This window comes from Pogoniulus pusillus, chromosome 16, assembly GCF_015220805.1.
Source record: "Pogoniulus pusillus isolate bPogPus1 chromosome 16, bPogPus1.pri, whole genome shotgun sequence".
NCBI classification, from domain to species: domain Eukaryota; kingdom Metazoa; phylum Chordata; class Aves; order Piciformes; family Lybiidae; genus Pogoniulus; species Pogoniulus pusillus.
Window position 1 is genome coordinate 17302115 of NC_087279.1, and position 22314 is coordinate 17324428.

Here is a 22314-nt window from a genome sequence, read left to right on the forward strand (position 1 = left end):
CCTCAGCCTCTCCTCACAGGGCTGTGCTCCAGGCCTCTCACCAGCTTTGTCAGCCTCCTTCCAAAGCCTTCTATAAACCTTGCCCTAGTTCAAGCTTGGCAGGCCCAGGAGTGTGCACACTGGGAGCAGAGAAAAGGAGAGAGGGTGAAATGGCTGTGCACTCCCTGACATAGGGAGATACAGGAACATGAAATAGACTAACAGATTATGATATCCTGGGCCTCCCTCTGGGACAGGCTGCTCATCTGCCTGAGACTCTCTGGCCTCTGGAGGACTTTTTAAATGGTTATACCAATTAACCTTTCCTTAATCTACAGCAGGATCTTATGCTCTGCCTGTATCCATGAGATCCAGAAGCCACTCACCTACTGTGACGGTTTGAGAGTCACCTGTGTACCCCCCCGACCCGTAATTCACCAGACTAGACTCAGCTGGAAGTTAAGTAAGCTCTGTTTACAGCTCAGCACAATTTACAAGCAGGTATATACATACAATGTACACAAATATTTACAGTTATATGCAAGTTAAAAGTAATACAGAAACACAAAATCCCTCCCAAAACAATCACACTGCCAAGAGGCTCCTGATCCAAACCTCCACCCCCCTTCCCCCTCTTTTTGCCTCCCCTCAGAAATAACCAGACCAATCCCCCTATATCTCACATGATAAATCTGGAGAGATCTGATGTGAGATGTCAAAAAGATGACAAGAAGGTTAGAGAAAAATGAGTTAGGTCATATTAAAGAATTAAGGCAGATGCATCCACACAGACTGCCAGAGAGGAGAAGTGAGAACTAACTGCAAAGTGTGTGATGATAAGTGAGTGTCTTATCTATATTTTGACTGCTTGAGTTTCTCAGTAGAAGAATGAGTGATGTAGGTTACTGTTGGTTTTTTTTCTTTCTTTTCACAGGCAAGGATTTAATTTCTCTCCGTAGAATATTCCAATTAGTCCCAAACCAGCACACCCACCTTTGAAAAAGCAGGCACACTGAGGTATTATCTTCAACCCAACCCTCTGCTCTCTCAGTAGGAGTTAAAGATTCAGTGCCCTTTTCCAAACGAGTTGATAAGTCTTGGCAGGTGTCACTGACACCATTTACTTTCACAATAAAGTGGCCTGGAATGTCTGAGGGCTGCGTGTGAGCTATTGCTGTGCATGTAAGGGCTGCCTTGTTTGCCTCCAGTCACTCTCTTGCCAGCCACTACCTTACTGCTTTAGCCAGTGCTGTGGGGTACTTTGAGAAAGGAAAGCCAGTGTGAAACAAGGTTCTGTTCTCAAAAATGTTTCCCTTCAGAAGTATTTCTTGTCCCTACCTTTGTAATTGAGCCTTACAATATTCTTTACAAGGTCTTCCTGGGTTTCTTTTTATTTTTCCTTACCTAATTTGTTCAGTTCTCATCCCCTGTTGCAAACCCATCCTCCTACAAACCCAGCAGTGCTTTGTGTGACTCTACAACAGTTGTCATCCAAAAAAAAGCACTTTGCCTTTCAGGCCAGTGGAGCACTGTAACAAAGCACCCAGTTCATCAAACTGTTGATTTAATCTTCTGAACACAGGAAGAATAATCCCCAGTACAGGTTTCTGAAATAGACTGATAAGATCTGTTCTAATCATCCAGATCACTTCGCGGTTGCTCAGGCTGTCTGCCCAAGGCTCTGTGCACATTGCCTTGTAGGCTCTAGCAGTGACTCTCGGGATGCAGCCCTTGATATGTAGAGAACTGAAGAATTTGTGCTGTGTGTGCATTAAATTTCTGTATGGGAACAAAATGATTAAAGAACTAACCTGAAACTGTCATCTGAACTTGTTCTGAACTCTCATCCTCTTCCTCTTTCGGTTGTTCACAGACATTAAATGTCACACTGGGGGATGGGGATGGGAATGCAGCACCCATAATTTCTTCTTTCTGCTGGTGTTTGTTAGGGCTGACCAGCACCCAGAGGAGGCTCTGTCTTCCTAATGCTTCTCCCTGTCTGCAGGGAGAGTTTGATTCGTTGTTGCCGTTGGCCAGCTTGCAAACTGACTTGCAGTAGCTTGTGCTTAATTCACCCATTTAATGGCTGTTTTGCTGAAAGCTTGTAAAGTTTAGTTGTTAATATACCTCAGTACACCAGCTTTTAGAGATCAGATAAATTGATTGGTAATTTGATGAACTCAAAGAACATCTATAATAGAGTAAATAAAATGTGTTAGATGTCAGCACTGCCTCTCTGCCTTCTCTGCAATGTGTATGTTCACTCTTCGATATGTGTTGACTGATGTGCAGTACATTACATCAAATTACAAACAGCCTCTATGCAAACAGCAACTAAGTGTTTGCTTCCTCTTCAGGCTGGACAATTAGTGTAGAGATGCATTTGCAGTCTGTGTGCTGAAGGGTGAGCTGTCAAAGCCTTACAGTCATTTTGTTTCCCTGGCATTTAGAGTACCTCTGCAAAGAGAGAGAGAGAGAGAGAGAGAGAGAGAATGATGCTTATGGGTTGCTTCGTCTTGGAGGAATCCATCCTCAGGCTTGACTTGTGAAATAAATGTGGCAATGTGTGGTTTGAACTTAGTGTCTTAACACTGAATTTAGCAGCTGAATTTAGATAACAATCTGGTATCTGGTCTCATCAGGGTATCACTATGAAGACTTGTTAAAGGCGGAACAAAAAGACCTAGAATGTGATCTTGTCTCTTTGTTAGAACTCAACCTGAGAGTAGTTATCAAGTCTAGTCCAAAATGAGCAAAACAAGGGATGCTTTTGTCTTACTTTTGAGAGTTTTCCCTGGTACTGAATTTCTCATGTGCTCCCTCACCATTTTTTATTCATCCCAGCTTTCCCTTTATCATTTTCTTTTTCTTATTGCCTGATAATTTTAATTTCTGCTTTCTCCCCCTCTCTGCTGTTTACATGCTTGCTTGTAGGCAGAAAGGGATTTGTAAACATGTAGCCCTGTTTCTGTAAATGGGAAGCACTGTTACCAGTAAAACCAATGCTGCTTTTTTGATGGGATGCTTGCCTGCCCAAACACACATACACATATGTGTGCACACGTGCTGCTTCTCAGGTCTGCTCATGTGGTTGCACCTTAGCACCAACTACATTATCCTGCTGCAGTACATATCAGTGCAGCCTCTCATTTCTGTGTAATTTGCCAACCAGTGTACAATTAATTTTTGGCCCTGTTACTGCAGTATTGGCTATTTTATGAAACTGTAGGGAGTTAGCACAGTGAATTGATTAAATATGTTCCAGACTGAAAGCTGGAGTCTGTGTGTCTGCTGGGATTTGGATGATTGAAGCTTGTGCTTCTCTTGGGATATTCCAGATTTAGACTTAAGTCTTGGAAATTGTTTCAGGTAGACAGGACTTCCCTGTGTGTGTGGAATCTGCTTGCATAAGAGCCTGACTTTGGGGAATGTGAGATTTCTGTTTCAGCCTGGAGCAGTCCTTCCATGTGTGGTGGGAAGAAAGTCATCACTGCTATGACTTAAAAATAAAGCTGAGGCCTGGGCTCATTTTGGAAAGGTCCTTAAAATTATGGCTCTGCCTCTGTGGGATATACTATCATCATGCTAATGGAAAATATGGCTGATAATTACTCTGTAAATTGGGCAGGCTCCACAGAACATCTCAAATTAGTGCTGGATTTAAGTAGGCCAGAGATCAGACTTTAAAAAGAGACTGCTCCATATTTACAGCAGCTCTACCTTCTGAAGTGAATGTGTTTAGTAGTTTACCGTGGGTGTGTTAAATACATGTTTCATGACAGCCTAGGGCCACTTCTCTGAAGGTTTTTCCCCATCTGCCAGTCATTTTAAAGAAACATAAATAAAAGAGCTACTCCAATTTCTTGAACATATAATGCCCATTCCCAGGAGACCAGAGTGACTCAGAAGGAGCTTGTAAATAACATGTTTTAATGTTCTTAAATATACATTCACCGTCAGGCTCACCGTGAGGTCTTGAGCCACTGCAAATGGTATTTGCTTTGTCTGCTGCAGAGCCCTCCTGATCCCAGGGTGGGGAGTGATGGGGGTTTTGGTGCCTTTTTAGCAGGGAGGAGATGGAAAGGGTTGACTGTTGCTTTTGCTCTGTTCAGCTGTACCTAGGGTGATCCCAACTGCAGTTCACCATTACACATTTTGACTGTAATGAAAATTACTTGGCTCACCCATTCACAGTCCAGGCCCAATGTAAATGTTTTGGGTTTTAATGAAAATAGTAAATGTGCATCTCATATGTGCTGGAACTGTCTGGGAGTTGAACCCTGATAAATGTGGAGAGGAGAACTTTGACCTGGTAGGTATTTACCAGTGAAGTAGCCATCAGATAAGAGATGTTGTCCTGGGCAGAGGACAAGGACAGCAAGGAATGGCCAGAGAGCCAGAATAGGTCAAGAGGCCACTTAATGTGTGCCAGTCTCCAAGAACTCACAGACTAAGTGAGGGATGGGAGGAGAAGATGCTGAAAGTGAGATGAAATTCTAAGCCTCTGATTTGAGAAGACTTGTAATAATGAGGTTATTTTACAAGAAGACTTAGCTTTTCTTTTCCTTCCCAATTATTGCATTTCAGGTCTCTTAATAAGAAAAAAGTCTTTGTTCCTTCTTCCTTCTCCTTCCTTCTCCCTCCCCATTCTTCTGAATGGAAGCCAAGTTTTTGCGTGTATAATTTCAAGCTGCAAGGTTACTGTGAGCTTGCAGGCCTGGGTCAATTGAGGAGTGCCTAGATTTATACTTTTTTTTTCCCCTAGAGATGTCTGATGATGTATTGGATGGTGTAATTTAAATTGCCCTGACATGCAGCAAGCCTTGACCCGACTGGACTGTGGTTCTTGAAACGGAGCAGACAACTCATGGGCGTGTAAAAATGTTGTGTGCTCCCCTGGTCATCTGTATGATTTTTTTTTTTTCAAACATCTTTATTTTCTACAGTTGTAGATGCTGCAGAATTTCCTTTGACTCTTTGGGGAATGAAGCATAGCATGTGAGACCTTTCACCTTCAGGTCATTCATTAAGAGACAGCTTCCGTTGGCAGCAGCAAAAAGCTGCTGCTTCCAGATGGCTAATCACTCATTCGTGTGGCACTGAGATCATTCTCCCTCCACTTAGAGGCAAGAGTTTGTTGCAGGAAGAACACAAAAATAGATATGTGTCCTAGTTGTTGATTTCTGTGATGGGCAAAGGGCATCCCAGTGAGGATACACGGAGTTTGTCCTTGCTGGCTGAAGCCAGGGTAGTGCTGGGGTAAAAGTTTTGTGTTCATTTGTCCTGTGGACAGAGGATTTGGTTCCAAGTCTGCAGGGCTTGAGGCACTTTTTTTTTCTTTCTGTTGTTCCCCAGCAAAAGTGTAGCTCTTTGTGTTCCTGCTGTCTGATATCTGAGGGCAAGCTGTCCTCACTTGAAGGGCTAGGACTTGGCTTTGGTCTTGTCCACTAGAAATAGGTGGAAAACTGATAACTGTTTTCACAAGCCTGAAAAAAATCCAATTATTGCATTGTTTTCCCAAGCCTTTTTTTGCTACGAAGGGTTGGGAAACAATGTAGTAATTGTATTTTTTTTTCAGGCTCATACAGGGAGGTGTTGGACTAAATGGTCTCTAGAGGTCCCTTCCAACCCTAAACATTCTGTGGTTCTGTGAAAGTTGATCAGCTACAGCAAGACACCCCTGATAATTACAATGCTTACACGAAAATATTGCTTTTGGAGTTTTAAGCCTGCTTTTATTTCTTCTTTATTTACTCTCAATGTCAAGCTCTGATGTTGCTCACGTGTAGTACTCCTTACTGTTAGAGATGGTGGCTAGAGATGAAATTGTCTTTTCAATGCCTTGTTGTGATGGTTTGGGTGTTCCCCGCCCCTCCCCACCCTTATGAAATCACCCAGACTAGACTCAGATGAGCTGAAAATGAAAATGAAGCTTTATATTTACATCTTAGCACAAAATACAAGCAGATAGTTACAACATCTACAGCTATATACAGAAATATACAAGTTAAAAAGTAATACAGGAACACAGCAGCCCTGCCAGAAACCAGAGTCCCCAGGAGGGGCTCCCAACCACCCTTCCACATCCTTTCCACCCCTCTACCTTATCCCAGACTTTGCCTTATGTTCAAGGTGAGTTTAGAGAATCAGCCATGGTGGTTAGGAAGTAGGAAGCAGAAGGATTAGTTCCACAGACAGCAGGTTAGGGAGAGAAGTGCAGGCAGCCAGAGATAGAGAGCAACTCTGTTATCTGTTTGTGTTCTTGTTTTAGTCTCTCAGCAAGCCTGTGAGTGAAGTAGCCATTACCATTGTTTCCTTTTCACAGCCTATCATCTAAATCTTCTCACCAAAATATTCCAGATAGCTTCAAACTAGCACACTTGTCCTCCTCAGAGGAGGCAAAACTGCTCTGTTAAAAGCCCTGTGACAGAGAAGATTACTAAAAGCAGAGAGAAAGAGACTTTAAAATGATGGAAAGGAAATTACTTACAAATATTTTCCTGATTTCTCTCATCCCTTTTGCCATTCTTTGCCCTTCTTGGCTTCTTTATCTTAGGATAAACATCATATTTATTTTCCATTTATTGTGTGGAGAATTTCAATCAATTTTGAATAGCAAAATAAATACAAGAACATACTAGTGTTCTGTTCTCTGGCATAACTGATGCCTTGCAGAGCTGGAGGTTACATGACAGCAGCATTGTAAAGGCAGGCTGAAGGTATTTGTGTTAATCCATTTTCTTTATCAGTGTTTTATATTTAACTTTCTTTTTCAGTTAATAATCAATACTTCTCAGTAGAAATACCCTCATAACATTTTTTTTTGCCAGCTGTAAGATAGCTACACCAGTGCTTTATAATGTTTGTACAAGTCTTACTAATAGAGGGATGACAGCGAATTATCCTGGTAAGACTACTTTTGAGCTGTGGAGCTGGGAACCTTTCCCAGGTATTAGCTGTGGTTTGCAGCTGGCTGAAAGATAAGTGAACACTGTCAATGTTTAAAAAGTGAGACCTTAATGCTTAAGGTAACAGCTTTTGTTACTTCACTTTTTGGTTGTCTGGGTATGGTAAATTTCTTGACATGTGCTGATTGCCTATACCTTCAGCTGGAAGTTTTGAATAATGAGCTCTTGAGCACCTCCAGGCAGTGCCTGGAGCCAGCAGCCACTTGTGCAAGTGTGGATGTGTCCATGTCATTAACTGTGTACAGTGACCTGTGAAGTCCTAGCAGTCTTTTTGGCTGTAATCACTAAACCACCTCTCCTACAGGATCGGATGGGAGGAGAAGCTGCAAGCGTAGTGAGAGAACCCTGATGGAAAATACAAATCTCTTCAGAAAATGCTCTGGGAGTAATAATAATAAAGAAAAAGTACAGTGGCAAAATAAATTGCCACTGATGCAATTTTTCTTCCTCTCATAAGTTTACCTCTAGTGTGGCAGTTTTTTCTCCCTTCAATAAATAAATGCAAAGATGAGAATCGCTGCCAAAAACTGTCACATTTCTGGAACTTTCAGCCCCTGATTATTCACATTAAGCCTCCCTCCCCCTTCCCCCCCCCCCCCCCCCCCCCAGCAGTACAGTATTCTGAATATGTACACCCACCATTCTGTCAGATCTGTGCAGTCTGTGTCTGGTTCATCTTCTGTGTCTTTGATGTGCTCCATAACGTAGGCAAAGAGAGGTCTGATAGTCTCTCTAAAAACCTGACAGTTTGTGTGACAATCTGTCCGCGAATCCACAGGCTCCTTGTCAACCAAATGAGCCTTTGAATATCAGAGGTTTTCGGAACAGTGCTTGCAGCATTGCAGACGACTAAGGGGAGAGTACAACAGGCTTCCTTGTAACCTGAGAGATGCCTGCATTTTCCTTAATCATTCCAGGGACATCTCATCATTGCTTGTTGGCTGGTTCTCAGCACCACACATGTCGGGGTTATTTAGCAAAGCTTGATTTACTGGAAACTGCACATGGAGAAGAATTTGCAGTTGGGGGTAGAGGAAAAACCCTGTGAGGGTGTACAACTTGCAAGCTTTGGTATACTTTTCTCTTTTTTTTTTTTGGTCTGTTTTGTTTGTGGGATTTTTTGTCGTTCTTTTTTGTGTGTTTTGATTTGCTTCTTTTTTTTCCTATGTGACTCTCTTCCCTGCAGTTCCCTTTACTGGTGCAAGTGCATGGATATAATGCATTTTCTTCAGTGTTCTCTGGTCTTCTTACACATCCTGCTGCCATGAGTCTGAGCTTCCTCTGGGAACCCAGTGGACTGCATTCCTTAGCTACCTGTTGTGGAAAAGGATGGGATCATGAACGTAATTTAGAGTTTTAGAAATGGTTGACAGGAACTGTTAACTGGGCCAGCTGCTGCACTTTATAAATGGGGCTTAAGGATATTCTCAGCAGGAAAAGCTGGGAGGTTTAGCTGCAGCATGCCCATCCAAGGTGGTGGGAGTTCTATTGGAGGCTCTGTCAAATACTAGCTTTGGCATGATGGCATCAAACCTTAGCTATAATGTTCTTCCCTTCCCAAAATAAGCTCCTGTGATGGGCCTGACAGGAGAATGTATGTAGTATCCTTTTTAATGCATGACAAGCACTTGATGACTGCCTGCTTTCTACTTGGTTGTTTTGGTGGTACTTTTCTTTTCTCCCTCTGAAGTGCTGGTCAGCCTCCTCGTGAGGCCTTCAGCTGCTTACCTTGGCACTCCTGATGTTCTGGCGTTTCCCTTTCTGCATCTTCTCCCCTTCCCTTAGCGCTGTTTCTCTGCACGCCTCTCTTGCACAGTGCCCAGTTGGAGGCAGCATCCTTGCACCTGGGAGTTCGTCCTGACTGTGTGTCAGGTCAGCTGCTAGTATCCAGGTATTTTGGTGGGAGTAACTATGCAGCTGCCCAGACCAGGTGTTGGTGTGCCCTTAAAGTCACAGATGCTGCACTGCCTGTGCAGGTCAGCCAGGTGTCAGAGTTCTCTGAAGCAGATGCTGAAACCCCTTGATGTTTAATCAATGCCTGGGAAGCATGTTTGCCTGCACTTGTCAGGTATAACTGATTCAGGCCTTTCCTGTGAATTCCGAGCCTGAACATGAGCCAGCAGTGTGCCCAGGTGGCCAAGAGAGCCAGTGGCATCCTGGCCTGCATCAGGAATGATGTGGTCAGCAGGAGCAGGGAGGTCATTCTGCCCCTGTACTCTGCACTGGTTAGACCACACCTTGAGTACTGTGTTCAGTTCTGGGCCCCCCAGTTTAAGAGGGACATTGAGATGCTTGAGCATGTCCAGAGAAGGGCAACGAGGCTGGGGAGAGGCCTTGAGCACAGCCCTACGAGGACAGGCTGAGGGAGCTGGGATTGGTTAGCCTGGAGAAGAGGAGGCTCAGAGGTGACCTTATTGCTGTCTACAACTACCTGAGGGGTAGTTGTGGCCAGGGCGAGGTTGCTCTCTTCTCTCAGGAGGCCAGCACCAGAACAAGAGGACACAGCCTTAGGCTGTGCCAGAGGAGATTTAGGCTTGAGGTGAGGAGAAAGTTCTTCCCTGAGAGAGTCACTGGACACTGGAATGGGCTGCCCGGGGAGGTGGTGGAGTCGCCGTCCCTGGAGCTGTTCAAGGCAGGATTGGACGTGGCACTTGGTGCCATGGTCTGGCCTTGAGCTCTGTGGTAAAGGGTTGGACTTGATCATCTGTGAGGTCTCTTCCAATCCTAATAATACTGTGATACTGTGACTCCTCCCTCCTGTGTTAAACTCCGGCCAGGAGGAGAGCAGAGCAGTACTCTCCTGCAGTAGCCTTGGCCCTAGGCTGGGCCTTGCACAATGCTGTTGCTGTCCTGGTCAGAAGGCCTGGGTTTTGTGGCCTTTTTCTTGGGAGGCATCTTTATTTTATAGCTTTTGTGTTTAAAGGATCACTGATTGGTTATTTCAGTCTTCAGAACGCTGTGCTTTAAAACAACCTCATATAAACACAGCCTTTAATTCTTTCTGGGGTTCTTTTGGTCTTTCTTCCTCTGTCAGTGGCCTCTGGAGTAAAAATGTCTTTGTTTTTGACTGTCTTTCTGACTTGAGGGGATAACATTGAGCCTTTTCTGAATGTTTCTGCATGTTTCCAGTGAATCATCTGCAGCTCTCTGGAGAAGTTTCAAATACCATCTCTGTGCAGGGGGTGTGTTTTAACTGGGCTACAAGAGTTGGGGCTTTTCAGCCTGGAGAAGAGAAGGCTTTGAGGAGACCTAATAGTGGCCTTGCAGGATCGGAAGGGGACCTACAGGAAGGCTGTCGAGGGACTATTTGCAAGGTCCTGTAATGACAGGACAAGAAGTAATGGGTTTAAACTTGAAGAGGGGAGATTTAAACTAGATGTTAGGAAAGGGTTCTTCACACTCAGGGTGGTGAAACACTGGCACAGGCTGCCCAGGGAGGTTGTGGATGCTTTCTCCCTGGAGGTGTTCAAGGCCAGGTTGGATGAGGCCTTGAGCAACCTGTTCTAGAGAGGAGTGTGTTTGCCTATGGCAGGGGGTTGGAGATGGATGATCTTTGAGGTCTCTTCCACCCTAAAACTTTCTATGATTCTTCCCCATGTACCCTCATAGCCACAGTCTGACTCTGGCATACAGTCACAGTCTGGGTCTGTAAACCCTTTCTCACCCAGATGGAGTGTTTCCATCTCTGTGTGTGAGACCTGGTTCTGGGAAGATCTATAAAGTGTAGCTTTGGTTCACTGCATGCTTTAAGGGCTGTAGCTTAACCTACCTAGCTTGTTATCCACAGGATAAACCCAGATGTGGTCCTTCTTCCCAGATCTCCTTTTGTGGAGGCTGGTATTTTGTGGGATTATATCTTTGAGAAGCTGTCTAGATATGCTACAGAATTAATGTTTTGCTTTCAACTCAAGATAATATTGCAGGCATAAGAAGATCTGTTCAAACAGCTACATACTTTTGCCCGTGACTAGTTCGAGTTTTCTGTGTTGTCACTGTGGACATTGCTCTTTTTCTTTCTTCTCTGAATCTTAATCCAAAATTTATGATCTTACAGTTTGTTGCCAAAGGAAAGAATAGAATGACACAAATTCCATGCTCTCGTTTCATTATTGGTCACAGCGGGAGGAGGGGATGAACCCACACACGGGCAGCGAACAAGAGAGCTGTGTTTAGAAGTTGGCTTTGGCTGAAAAACAGGTCGTTTTTTTTTCCCATATCAGCAAGATGCTTATAGTTGTTTGCATCTTTTCTCTATTAACTTTTGAGAAAAAAACCCCAACATTTAAATTCCCATAAAAGCAGTTTAACCTCTGGCTTCTGTGCTCGTGTGATGTGCTTTATAGGCATACTCCTTTTCCTTGCTAAACCACCTGTGTGTAGCTGTGCTTTTGCTTCATAGGAAGGAGAAGATGTTGAACAACCTCTTGTAGCTAAAAGTTACCTGATAACAGCAAAAGGTCTGAGCAGTAACTTGAGAACCCAGCTCTGGAAATGAAGAGATTGCCTCTTGCAGCGTGCCCTGAAACTCTCCAACTCCCTGATTTGGGCCAAAGTCGATGGCAGTGACTGATGGTGTAGGGTTTGTGGGTTTTTTTGACAGATCCAACCTGTCATCCAGTGAACAGATGAGTTCAGCTCCCCTGCCTCTGTACCTGCGGGAGGGGTGCAGGTAGAGGGGGTAATTTTTCACAGCTGTTAGGAGCCATTTGCACCAGCGGTGAGAATGAGCAGCCTGATTTATAGTGCGTGTGAGCCAGCCACCCGGTGAGGGGTGCTGCCCGAGCCTATCTCTGCTTCCCTTAGGCAGTGCTGTCAGCAAAGGCGGATCCTGAGGCCTGCAATAACCAAAGTTGTTGGGTTTTTTTCTGTAGCTTCCCACCGTTCCTCATGGCAGCAGCTGTGTCAGGGGCACACGTGGGTTCCTCAGCCCCAGGAACACCCAGGCCTGTTCTATCAGGATGTGTTAGGTCTTATTTTTGGCTTCAGAAGCAGCTGGAAGCAGGAATTCAAATGTCTCCCAGTTGGCATTTGACACCTGAGGAGTAACCTCTGCTTTCCTTTCCCCTTCCTCTCCCCAGTTGGTGGTGTTTGCTTCTCCCAGGGCACGCTGTGTATTTCACAGTATCACCAAGGTTGGAAGAGACCTCATAGATCATCAAGTCCAACCCTTTACCACAGAACTCAAGGCTAGACCATGGCACCAAGTGCCACGTCCAATCCTGCCTTGAACAGCCCCAGGGACGGCGACTCCACCACCTCCCCGGGCAGCCCATTCCAGTGTCCAATGACTCTCTCAGTGAAGAACTTTCTCCTCACCTCCAGCCTAAATTTCCCCTGGGCATAGCTTGAGGCATTATTTCCTCCTGCCACACCGTGCTGCCGCTCATGCCCCTTTCAGCTCGGGCAGGGCTTGTGGCAGGAGGTTCGCTGGGAGCTGGCAAGCGCAGACATCAGGAGCGGGGATCGAAGCAGGATGTCTGTCAGGTGCGAGGCAGATTGTACCATCTAATCCCTCGGCTGCCATGTGCAGCGTTTGTCAAGGCCTCCACTGGCCCGCTCCTTTCCATCAGAGGTATCGCTGGCACTCATCTAGGCTGGCAACATTTCAACAGCTGTTAATCCTCTTTGTATCTTTAAACACTGTGACCACCGACAAGCTTCTATACTCTGAGGCGTCAAAAAAGCTCGAGATAGCTGTGGCGGCGGTGGTTGGGGTTTTTCTGTTTAATCCAAATACCTTCTGATCTATTGACTCGGACTGAACCTGATGGAGAAATCTGTGACCCAGAGTCAGGTTGTTTTTTTTTTTCACCTGGGCTTGATGTGCACAAAGAACTTTGCTTAAAGCCTGATTAATTTCTGGTTCCTCCTGCTCGCCTTGCCTGATTTTTCTGTTTTACATGTTACCGCAAGCAGCGCCTGTTCCACTGAAGTTGTAAGGAACGCGTTTTAATGTCAATGTGAGAATGAGCTGGCAGGGTTTTCTCTTTATGCTTCAATTACTTTCCCTCCTGAAATAACCCTGAGAACTCCCATCTTCTGCTATATTGTTTGCTTACTTCCTCTGCTGTATGTTGTGGGAGAGGCTGGGGCAGTGTAGCGAGGTGTAGTAGCGAGCGCTGGAGCTTCTCTGCATGTTTGCAGCCAAAGAGGAATGACGAATTAAAATGACTTCAAATTTAGCTCTGAATGGTAAAATTTATTCCCTTTGGAAAGGGAAATTTTTAGTACAAGGGTGTTTTGGGAAGAGCGGGAAGCAGGAGTGTAGCAGATCTGTTGTAGGAGAGCAGCAGGGTAAATGAAAATGGCTTTGTTGGTCTTTAGGCTCTAGTTATGTATTTTTATAACTTCTCAGTGTTTTTATTATTTGCTACAAACCATCATTTAATAGCGAGGAAAAATGTTTCAAACTAACATTTCTTTGTTTAGTTTGTTTGTCCTCTCTAGAGAGCTCTTTCCCCATATGACAAAGATCTGATGTTCTGAAGCCCTAAGGCTCAGCTTTATTGAGAGAAGTGAAACATTTTAGGTGGTTCATTCATTCTTTCTGTGTGTCTTGTTATTTGAGCCCTTACGGTGTCCTTTGGTCATGTTTTTAAACTTATTTCTGCAACTAGGACTGCCAGGAGCTTTATTTAATAATAGTTGAGGTTTCATGTTCAGCTTTTTCTTTGTGAGCTGCTGTTTTATCTCAAGCATCAAATATTGTAAGTGTAAATTAAAAGCAGCGTTGATGTCCTGTAACTTTGCGCTGAATGTTCTATTTTACTCTGCAACTGAATGCTGTTTTATGAAGGTAAAGGACTTCACTGAGGCTGTGCACCTCAGACTTTGTTTCAAGTGCAAATACCGCACTTTGATCTTTCTGAATAGCCCTTGTGTGTGGGCAGCTCTGTTGAAGTCATGGGAAGTGCATAGGTGGTTCCTGGCTTGGTTCCTCATTTGCAGCCTTGTATAAAGTCCTAGGATTTTTGTAGTCTATTGGAACGTTATCCTCTGCTGTAATGTGGTAGGGAAAATACAGAAAGCTAAGCAGATCTTGCATATGAAGTCATCCAGATGAGGGTATTTGGAAAATTATTCTCTGTACAAAGAAGTCTCTTCCAACCTGTTTGATTCTATACCAGGAACAGGCTCTAAATGCCTGCGTGTGCACATGGCATTGTGATTGTGTCCTGCCTGTCCCTCTGCAAGGCTTCTGCTGAATCAGGAATCAAGAGGAACCAGGTCAGAGACTATGCTATAGACTCCCATCTTCCTGAGAAAGCCCCAAATCAAAGAATGTGCTGGGCCTGTGCTGATGCTGAAAAGCCTGTCTGGTGCTCATTTGGTGTTCAGGACAAAAATGAATTTGACTTTCCCAAGGTAGGAAAAGGCCTAGAGGCCAAGGAAAACCTGTTTAACAAGTCTGCTTGTTGAATGAACTCAGGTTTAAGTGGCCAAACTCTGTTCTTCATACTTGGGGAAGCATTTAAAGATCGTGATTCACAGCATTGGAAAGAGTGCTTCATTGTTTGGTAGGGTTTTTGAAGGGGAGGGGGGAAGAAGATGGCAGAGAGGTCTGATCCAAAGGCAGGAGGCCCAGTTTGATCGCATGCAAATATGTTTACTTTTAAAGCCCAGCAGCTTTCATCTTCAGGTTGAAGGCTTTCCGTGCCCCTCCTTGATCTCTGCATTGTGCCATGTGCCTTTTGGCTTCTTTAAGGCAAGATCTCCTCCTCTTCTCCCTCACTAAATTTCTTGCCTTTCTGTTGAGGTTCTCACTTGCCTGCTTTTATCAGTTCTGTGATCCAGACCTATTCTATAGCAGCTTCTTCCCCAGCTCTTTTATGTATGTTTGTAGCTGGTGTTGTTGAAGCTGAGGCTGATGATACTACTGGACAGTTGAACTCTCTAATAAACTAGGCAAGGTTGTGGCACAACCACTTTAATCGACAGTGCAACCAGCAAATGACTCTGTTGGCTGTTTTTCTTTTCCTTAGGTGGGTTAAATGCCAGCCCCATGCTGGGTCTCACGTACAACATATTTGTTCCTGTTTTCCTCTCCTGCTGCTGTTTCACTGCAGAGTGCTGCAGGCTAATAGTATCTGACTGGGCTACTTCCTCTTGCCTGAAAAATGTTTAATTCTACCACCTTGCTTTCTCTCTTCCCCAGTTTCTCTCATTTTGATCTTTCAAATCCAGTCCCTTTGAGAAATCAGACGGTATGAAATATGAAAATTGCTTGAGTAGTAATTGGAGAAATGATGAGACTTATGAAGCCCATGGAGATAAAGCTTACATCTACTTATTCACATTATTTAATTTTTAATGGCAAATTTAATTAATGAAGCACAGGTCTTGTGGTTTCATGTGTGAATAAGTAACAGCAGGGAGTTGAAAGTCATGAGGTCTGTTTACAGGACAGAAAAAGGCTCCATTAAAAGCTGAACTTTTCATTATGGGAAGAAGAAAAATGAGTTTAATAGCATAGAAATGTGACCATTATGTAAGAAATAAGCAAACAAAAACATTAGTGACAATTTGCTGGCAAAATGCATTTTCAAGTGGTTACTATTCCATGATTTTTCAATGTAAGTCTGTCCCCTAAGTCAAAGTTAGAAAAAGCAAAGTCTGGTCTGTGGGTTTTTTTTTGGTATGTGACATAAATTCAGGCACCAGAGATAAAATGCTTAAATGTAGCACCTGGAAGCCTAGACCCTGGAAACTTGTATAAGCCTTCCAATTAGCTGAGCTTCACACAACTTCAGTGATACAGGCAGCTGTTATCCCTGGCTTGCAGATGGAGAATGGTGGCTTGCCCATGATTGCACAAGTGGCAGAACCGCTAATAGAACTTGAGTTATATCTCTCCTGTCCTTTTTCTAGCCGCTGAACAATGCATGTCGCCTCATCATGTGCAGGACCACAGCTGCATCTATGGGGAAATAAATGAAGAAGGGCAAGAATAAACTAAAATGACCAAATCTGGGGAGAGATGACATAGCAGCTAGAACCAGCCCTAAATGAGTAGCTGTCCTCGCTTTTGCTACCGTTTTGTCACTTCTTTGATTGATTGCTGCATATTTTCTGCATGTGCCTTTGTGGATTAAGGCCCTTGCAGATGAGCTTTGAGTGAGGTAATTGTAGCTATTTTCAGTATGAAGTCCAGAGGCTTTGCCTAAAGCATCTTTATCAGCAGTTTAGTGACACAAAACCTTGCAGCGACGTTACTGGTGGTGTGCAGCCATTCCCTTCTGCTGTTTGTGCTTGGGAGGCTTGTAGGTGCTGCTGAGAGGAGGAATTCGTCCTCCATGTTCAGCAGCTCAGCCCTTGCGAAGCAAAACTCTCTCTGTGGAAGCTTGGGAGAATTTAATGCAAACCTCTTAAGCCCTGCAGCAAGACACTCCAGACTGGCAGTGCCTTAACTGATACCTGATACGCCTCCCTGTGTTGTTAAAAGGGAAGCAGGCTGCATAATTTTCTTTTAAAGAATAAGTAACATAAGTAGAAGCACTGAAATGTAAAATGGATTTTCCAGTGCTAGCAGCCAATTCTGATGCTTGCGTGTCAGTAACTTACAGGATCCTTCACAGCAATTAATGAAAGAAGAGAACAAAACATAACCTAACTCAAAATAACTTGGTACTGGAAACACCTTGGGTGTGTGGTTACATGGAATAATCAAAGCTGAGGATTGGTTTTTAGTGACCTTTTTTCCCCCTTCTTAAGGGTGAAGTGCAGAATGGAGGACGTGGCGTGGCCTTGATGCATTTTGCAGAAAAGAAAAGAAGCTTTTAAGCATTTTATTTTTGATATTTTTTGTTGTGTTCTTTGAACTGAATATGCTCTTTGTTGTTGGAAGTTGTCATTAATTATAGAATACAACTTTGTGATGGGGTAAGATCTGAGGTGCCTTTAATTTTTAGAGCTGAGCATTGTGTTCTCTGTTTCAGAATGCGGAGATCTACAAACTGACATCGGAGCAGTACCAGGAGGCAGCCACCAAGGCAGAGGAGTCAATAAAGTGAGGAACCATTTTTGTTCTTCCTGTCAGTTCCAGCTGCATTTTGTAACGCTCTGTGTGTAGCCTCTGGATATTCCCATAAATGGAGTGTGAAGTTACCTCCTGTCAGGTGGTTAGGGGGTTGATGAGTTAGCATCTTCTTTCTGTGCCCAGCTTGACATAATTCAGTACAAAGTTGCTAGATCTGGCAAGGAAGAACGAGGGAGAAGACAAGGACCTGCAAAATTCTCACTAAAGAGGAATATTTACTGGGGTTTTCAAAATGATGATGGAAAGTGCTTAGTCTATTAAAACTTTGACCCAATGTATTTTTTTAACCTACACTTTGCAGGACTGGGCAAGTGCATGGGGGAGTAGGAAGTTTTCTTCTATAGTTTTCATTGTCCAGAGAAGAAAAAAGGTAAACAGTCTGAATCTTAGCCCTATAAGTTTCAATTAAAATAGAGTTGTAATTAACACAAATGCTGTCTTAGAATGGGTGCAGTGATTTTTCTGCCCTCGTTTATGGGCCTTGGCACAATTAGTGTACCTTTAATATGCTGTTTTTCTTTACCATCAGCATATTCAGTGTCTGAATTCCATTTCAGTTTACCAGTGGTGTTATATAGCTTACTGTTCCACATGCAATAACAGCTGTCCAAGAAAAAAAGTGTTTTCTGTAATTCTTTAATATTAATGAGTCCAAAGCAATTACACTGTCAAGAGCAGTACTCTGATTTCAGTTGGGTAAACAGTTGGCCAGTGTGCAGTAAACTGGAGTAGTGGCATATGTAGTCCAGTTGGGTCCAGTCCAGACTGTATGATACTTAATTGCATAAATAGATAGTATGGTAGTGATGAATATGTTAGTGGGGTGTGCACTATATTGTGCTGTCTGTATTTAAAACCGTGTTTGGCTGCCAAAGCATCACATAACCTGTTGTGATTTCACATTTTTGTTTGGACAGTCAAGCAGTAAGTTGCTAAAGAAGCCAAAACAAGGCAGCTAGCACATTGCTTGCATTTTCCTGCAGTTTTCCATCGCAGAATTCTAAATTCTGGGTTTAAAAAAAATGTAGAAATTCATAGGACATAAAGTTCTAGAAGTCTTTGATCAGTTCAGTCCTTTCCCAGATTTGCTTCTGCAGCTGTGCCATCACAGAATGATAGGAGTTGGAAGGGACCTCTAGAGATCATCTAGTCCAACCTCCACCACCAGATCAGGTTGCAAAGGATGGTGTCCAGGCAGGCTATGAGTGTCTCCAGAGACTGAGACTCCACTATCTCTCTGAGCAGCCTTTTCCAGTGCTCCACCACCTCAACGTCAAGAAGTTCTTCCTCATGTTTTGATGGAACTTCCTGTGCTCAAGTTTGTGCCTATTACCTCTTGCACTAGTGAAATCAGACTAGTCCTATCTTTCTAACACACATCCATTATTTATAAGCACTGATAAAATCTCCCCTCAGTTTCCAGTCCCCTTAGCCTCCAGGCTTAAAAGCTCCTCAGCGTTTCAGTTGTTGGGAACACATGTAGCAATGATTTATCTTTGTGACTTGGTAGAGGAAGAGATTGGGACCTTGGATTATGTTCTTAACTTGCTGTAACAGACTGTAACTAACATATTTTTTAATAGCAGTCTTGAGTCTGGTTCCTGAGGTTTCAGTTTCTTTTGGTATCTTCTATTTCTTGTGGAGATGAAGACTGGTAATGTAGCAAGCTTAGGAATGCAACCATTTCTCATAAAGTTTAGTGACTGAGGATGATGCAGGTGCTAATGACTTCTTTCTTTCAAGATTCAGACCATGTATTTATAGTCTCTTAAGGGTTTATTCCCCTTTTCCTTTGAGCCCTTATCTGCTAATCCCTGGCTTCTGGCCTTTGTGCAATGCTCTTCTATTTGATTGCTGTATGAACCTGAGCCATCATAAAGGGACAAATTCCTTAGGCTGCCTTCCTTGCAGCCAAAGGAGATTCCTGCCCTAGTGTGACATTAAGTGAAAAGTTAATATGGCTGGAGGGGTGCCTTGAGAAGGGACAAAGCTGAGTGCACACTCTGGGATAATGCCTTTTGATAGTTGTACATGTGGGCAGAGTCATTGTTTTGCCCCATCAGCCTACAGAATATGTCTCTTACGACAGCAGGCAGTGATCCCTTTCAGACTTGCTACCCTGGTGTGTAACACACCCTACAAACTCTCTCCAAGACTACACAGGTCTCAAGTGAGGGTCACAAGAAGGTTGGGACAGGGTCAGGGAAACATCTTTTGTATGTTGGCATTCATTCCTAATTGGTAGGAGTTGAATTCTGTATGTTGTGAGATCTTTTTGAATCTACACTGCATAACAAGTCATTCTGCAGCCAGTTTATGGTAATAAATGACAAGACCCTGTGCCTTCAGTGGAAAGAATAGTTTGCTCATCCTGTTTTGCACTTTCTTATTAGGTATACAAGCACGGTAAGTGCTAAGGTAGGTAAGAATGATTTATGCAGATCTAGTAGCTTGGTTGGCAGGAATAAACTGACACTCCAGCAAAATTACATGAACTGGAATGCAGCCAAAGTATGAATAAAGCCCTGGTCTGCCTGCTTCCACTGCTGAACTACGACAGCTCCTGTAACAAAAGGAAACACTCTGCACTTGCCCCGTCTGCGGAGTGTGTCCCATTCCCATAGTGTCTCTTCCCTTGTTTATATCAGCTCTGCTTCACTGAACTGCTTGACCTGGCAATTGTGCTTTCTGAGACCAATCTACCCTGTGTTTATTGTCTTTTGCCATTGTGCATCAGCATAGTTGATGGATGAAGAAAGGAATAGAGCAGGGGCTCTTTCCACAGTGAGTACTCTGCTTTTTGGAGGTCATGTTGAAGCAAAGATAGGAAATATCTGAAACAAAAAAACCCACATTTTTTTCCTTGGAATTTAGTGACTTCAGTAATTCATAGAATCAGTCAGAGTTGGAAGGGACCACAAGGATCATCTAATTCCAACCCCCCTGCTGTGGGCAGGGACACCCTACCCTAAATCAGGCTGGCCAGAGCCTCATCCAGCCTGGCCTTAAACACCTCCACGGATGGGGCCTCAACCACCTCCCTGGGCAACCCATTCCAGAGTTTCACCACTCTCATGCTGAAGAACTTCCTCCTTACAGCCAGTCTGAATCTCCCCACCTGCAGCTTTGCTCCATGCAAAAGCTTTGCTTCTTATCAGCACCTGCAACTCTACAGAAGTGGTCAAGTGTTCCATGGACTATTTCCTCTCTCCTCTCCTTAGTGATTATCAAGTGTTGCAAGAGCTAGGAATGTTGTACAAGCTTCCCACAAGTGACCCTTCACAGCATGCCTGTAAGTTAGGCAGGTAAACTTCCTACCTCCCTTTGTACAGAAATGGAAGTGGAGTACTTATTGCTGCATTTCATGTTAAATCACTGACACAGAAGTTTTAGCTCTTGGTTTCTACTTCAAGACTGGATGAGACATTTAGTGCCATGGTCTAGATGACTGGATAGGGCTGGGTGCTAGGTTGAACTGGATGATCTTGGAGGTCTCTTCCAACCTGGTTAATTCTATGATTCTATGCTAGGCTTGATGCCTGCATGGCCTGACTTGTACAGTGGACTTTGTTCCTCATCTCTTCACTTGAACCCAGCCCGCTCCTGTCTCCATATTCCTCCTACTGCAGTGTCTCCTCCTTTGTTCTGGGCTCTGTCCAACCTGTTTCTTTCTCCCAGGAAAAAAAAGATCCTAGCAACAAGAAACCACCAAGCACAGCTTTCAGCACCTTAAGCAACTTGCCCTTGTTGCTTACATGCTGTGGTGAATTGGACAGTTGCCATAGACACATTGTCTCGATGTTGTTATAATTGGTGCATTATGATTTTTCTCTTTTGTTAACCAACAGAATTAAAGTCTGGGGACCTACAACTTTTTTTTTTCCCCCTTTTCCTTCCCTGTTTAGCAAATGGTGCACATCAGTAACCACCCACAAAGGAAGCAGCATGTAAATAAAAAGCCAGTGCTCCCCGCCCTTCCCTTCGTTCCACATCCTTTTCTCAGTGTTCATAGAGCCATGACTCAGGCTGGGTTTAGAGAAGACAACTTGCTAATCCCCTCCCCGCTACAGAGAATAAAATGGCATTTCATTCCAAACTCTATTAATGCTCTCGCTCTGGGGATAAAGCAGCACTCCCAAAAGGCAGTGGCCACGTTTTTTTCCCTCTTACGTTGTCTTTGTCTTCTTTTGAGTGTTACATTTAGATTAGCTTCTGAGGATTAAATGTTATTACAGTCCCCGAATCTGTTAAGGGGAAGGAAAAAAATAAACCCAGTAAAGAGGTTGTGGCTTAGTGCAGGCACTCTAGAGTTATCCTGAAAATGCTGGTGGCTGTGGTGTTTTGGGTGCTGGGGGTTGTTTTGTAGAAATAAGATTAATTTTCTTTTGTGAAGGTTGCCTTATCATGGTTTTATTTTTGTAGTTGTTAAATTTGGATGCAAGAATTGGCGTGGGGGCTGTGTGACTCTCTCTGAAAGGTAAAGCTGCAAGAGTGGAGTGAGGGGATTAGGAAGCTGTTAAATGATAAAATTGTTCTGAGGCTGAGTTTCACTCTGACAACTCCTTAGAGTTTACAGAGCTCTTTCTGAAGCTGCTTACCCATGGCTGTGTGGCTTTGCATGGTGTACAGAGAGGGATGCTGATGCTCTGTGCTGTTAGTTGGTATGTTACCCTGGTAGAGATCAGCCTTGAATCCAAAGCAGCTTTCCAGTGGAGAAACTGCCAAAGAGATTTACTCCATATGGGACATAGTTTCTAAGAGTTCCTTTTAATGGTCCTAAGATCTTTACAGTTAATGGGCATGAGTATTTAAGGTGATTACATTAGAGAAACTGGCATGTAGTAAGTATCCTCTTGGGCTGAACGTGGAGCAGAGAACCGTACTGATGTGGTGGGGGTAAGGGGAGAAAGTTCACAGATGGCCTTTCTGCTGGGAACAGGGAATTTATGGCTTGCTTTCAGTACTTGTGGAAATTAAGGTTTTATTGAATTGCACAAAATTTTATGGGGCTGATGGTCCATCAAAATGACAACACTAACTGGAACCTAGAGCAATTCTCTTTTCTTTGTTTCTTCTTTTTTCTTCCCCTTGTTTGTGTTGATCTGAAAAGTTCTTGAGGTGGTTATGGCATTTATTAATCTGGAGTTTATTAATCTTGAAATCTGCTATGAGACTTCAGATATTTCAGGAGAGGTTTCATGTATTTTCAACAGAGGGCTGTACCCAGGAGTCAATCTCTGAAATAGTTACTATATGGACAGTTGTGAAGCCCAAGGAGAAGGGTAAAGACATCATAATTTGCAAACAAAATTGCTCTGGGATTTCTTCTAT

General features: G+C 43.6%; 1 protein-coding gene across 2 annotated transcripts in view; it reads left to right on the forward strand.

Annotated features, from left to right (window-relative positions):
• Positions 1–22314, forward strand: part of CHCHD6 (coiled-coil-helix-coiled-coil-helix domain containing 6) — a 125924-nt gene that overhangs the window by 47755 nt on the left and 55855 nt on the right. For both annotated transcript variants that reach the window (XM_064156821.1, XM_064156822.1), the window contains one exon: positions 16883–16953. In XM_064156821.1, the coding sequence (XP_064012891.1) occupies positions 16883–16953 (71 nt within the window). The remainder of the gene's footprint in view (positions 1–16882; positions 16954–22314) is intronic.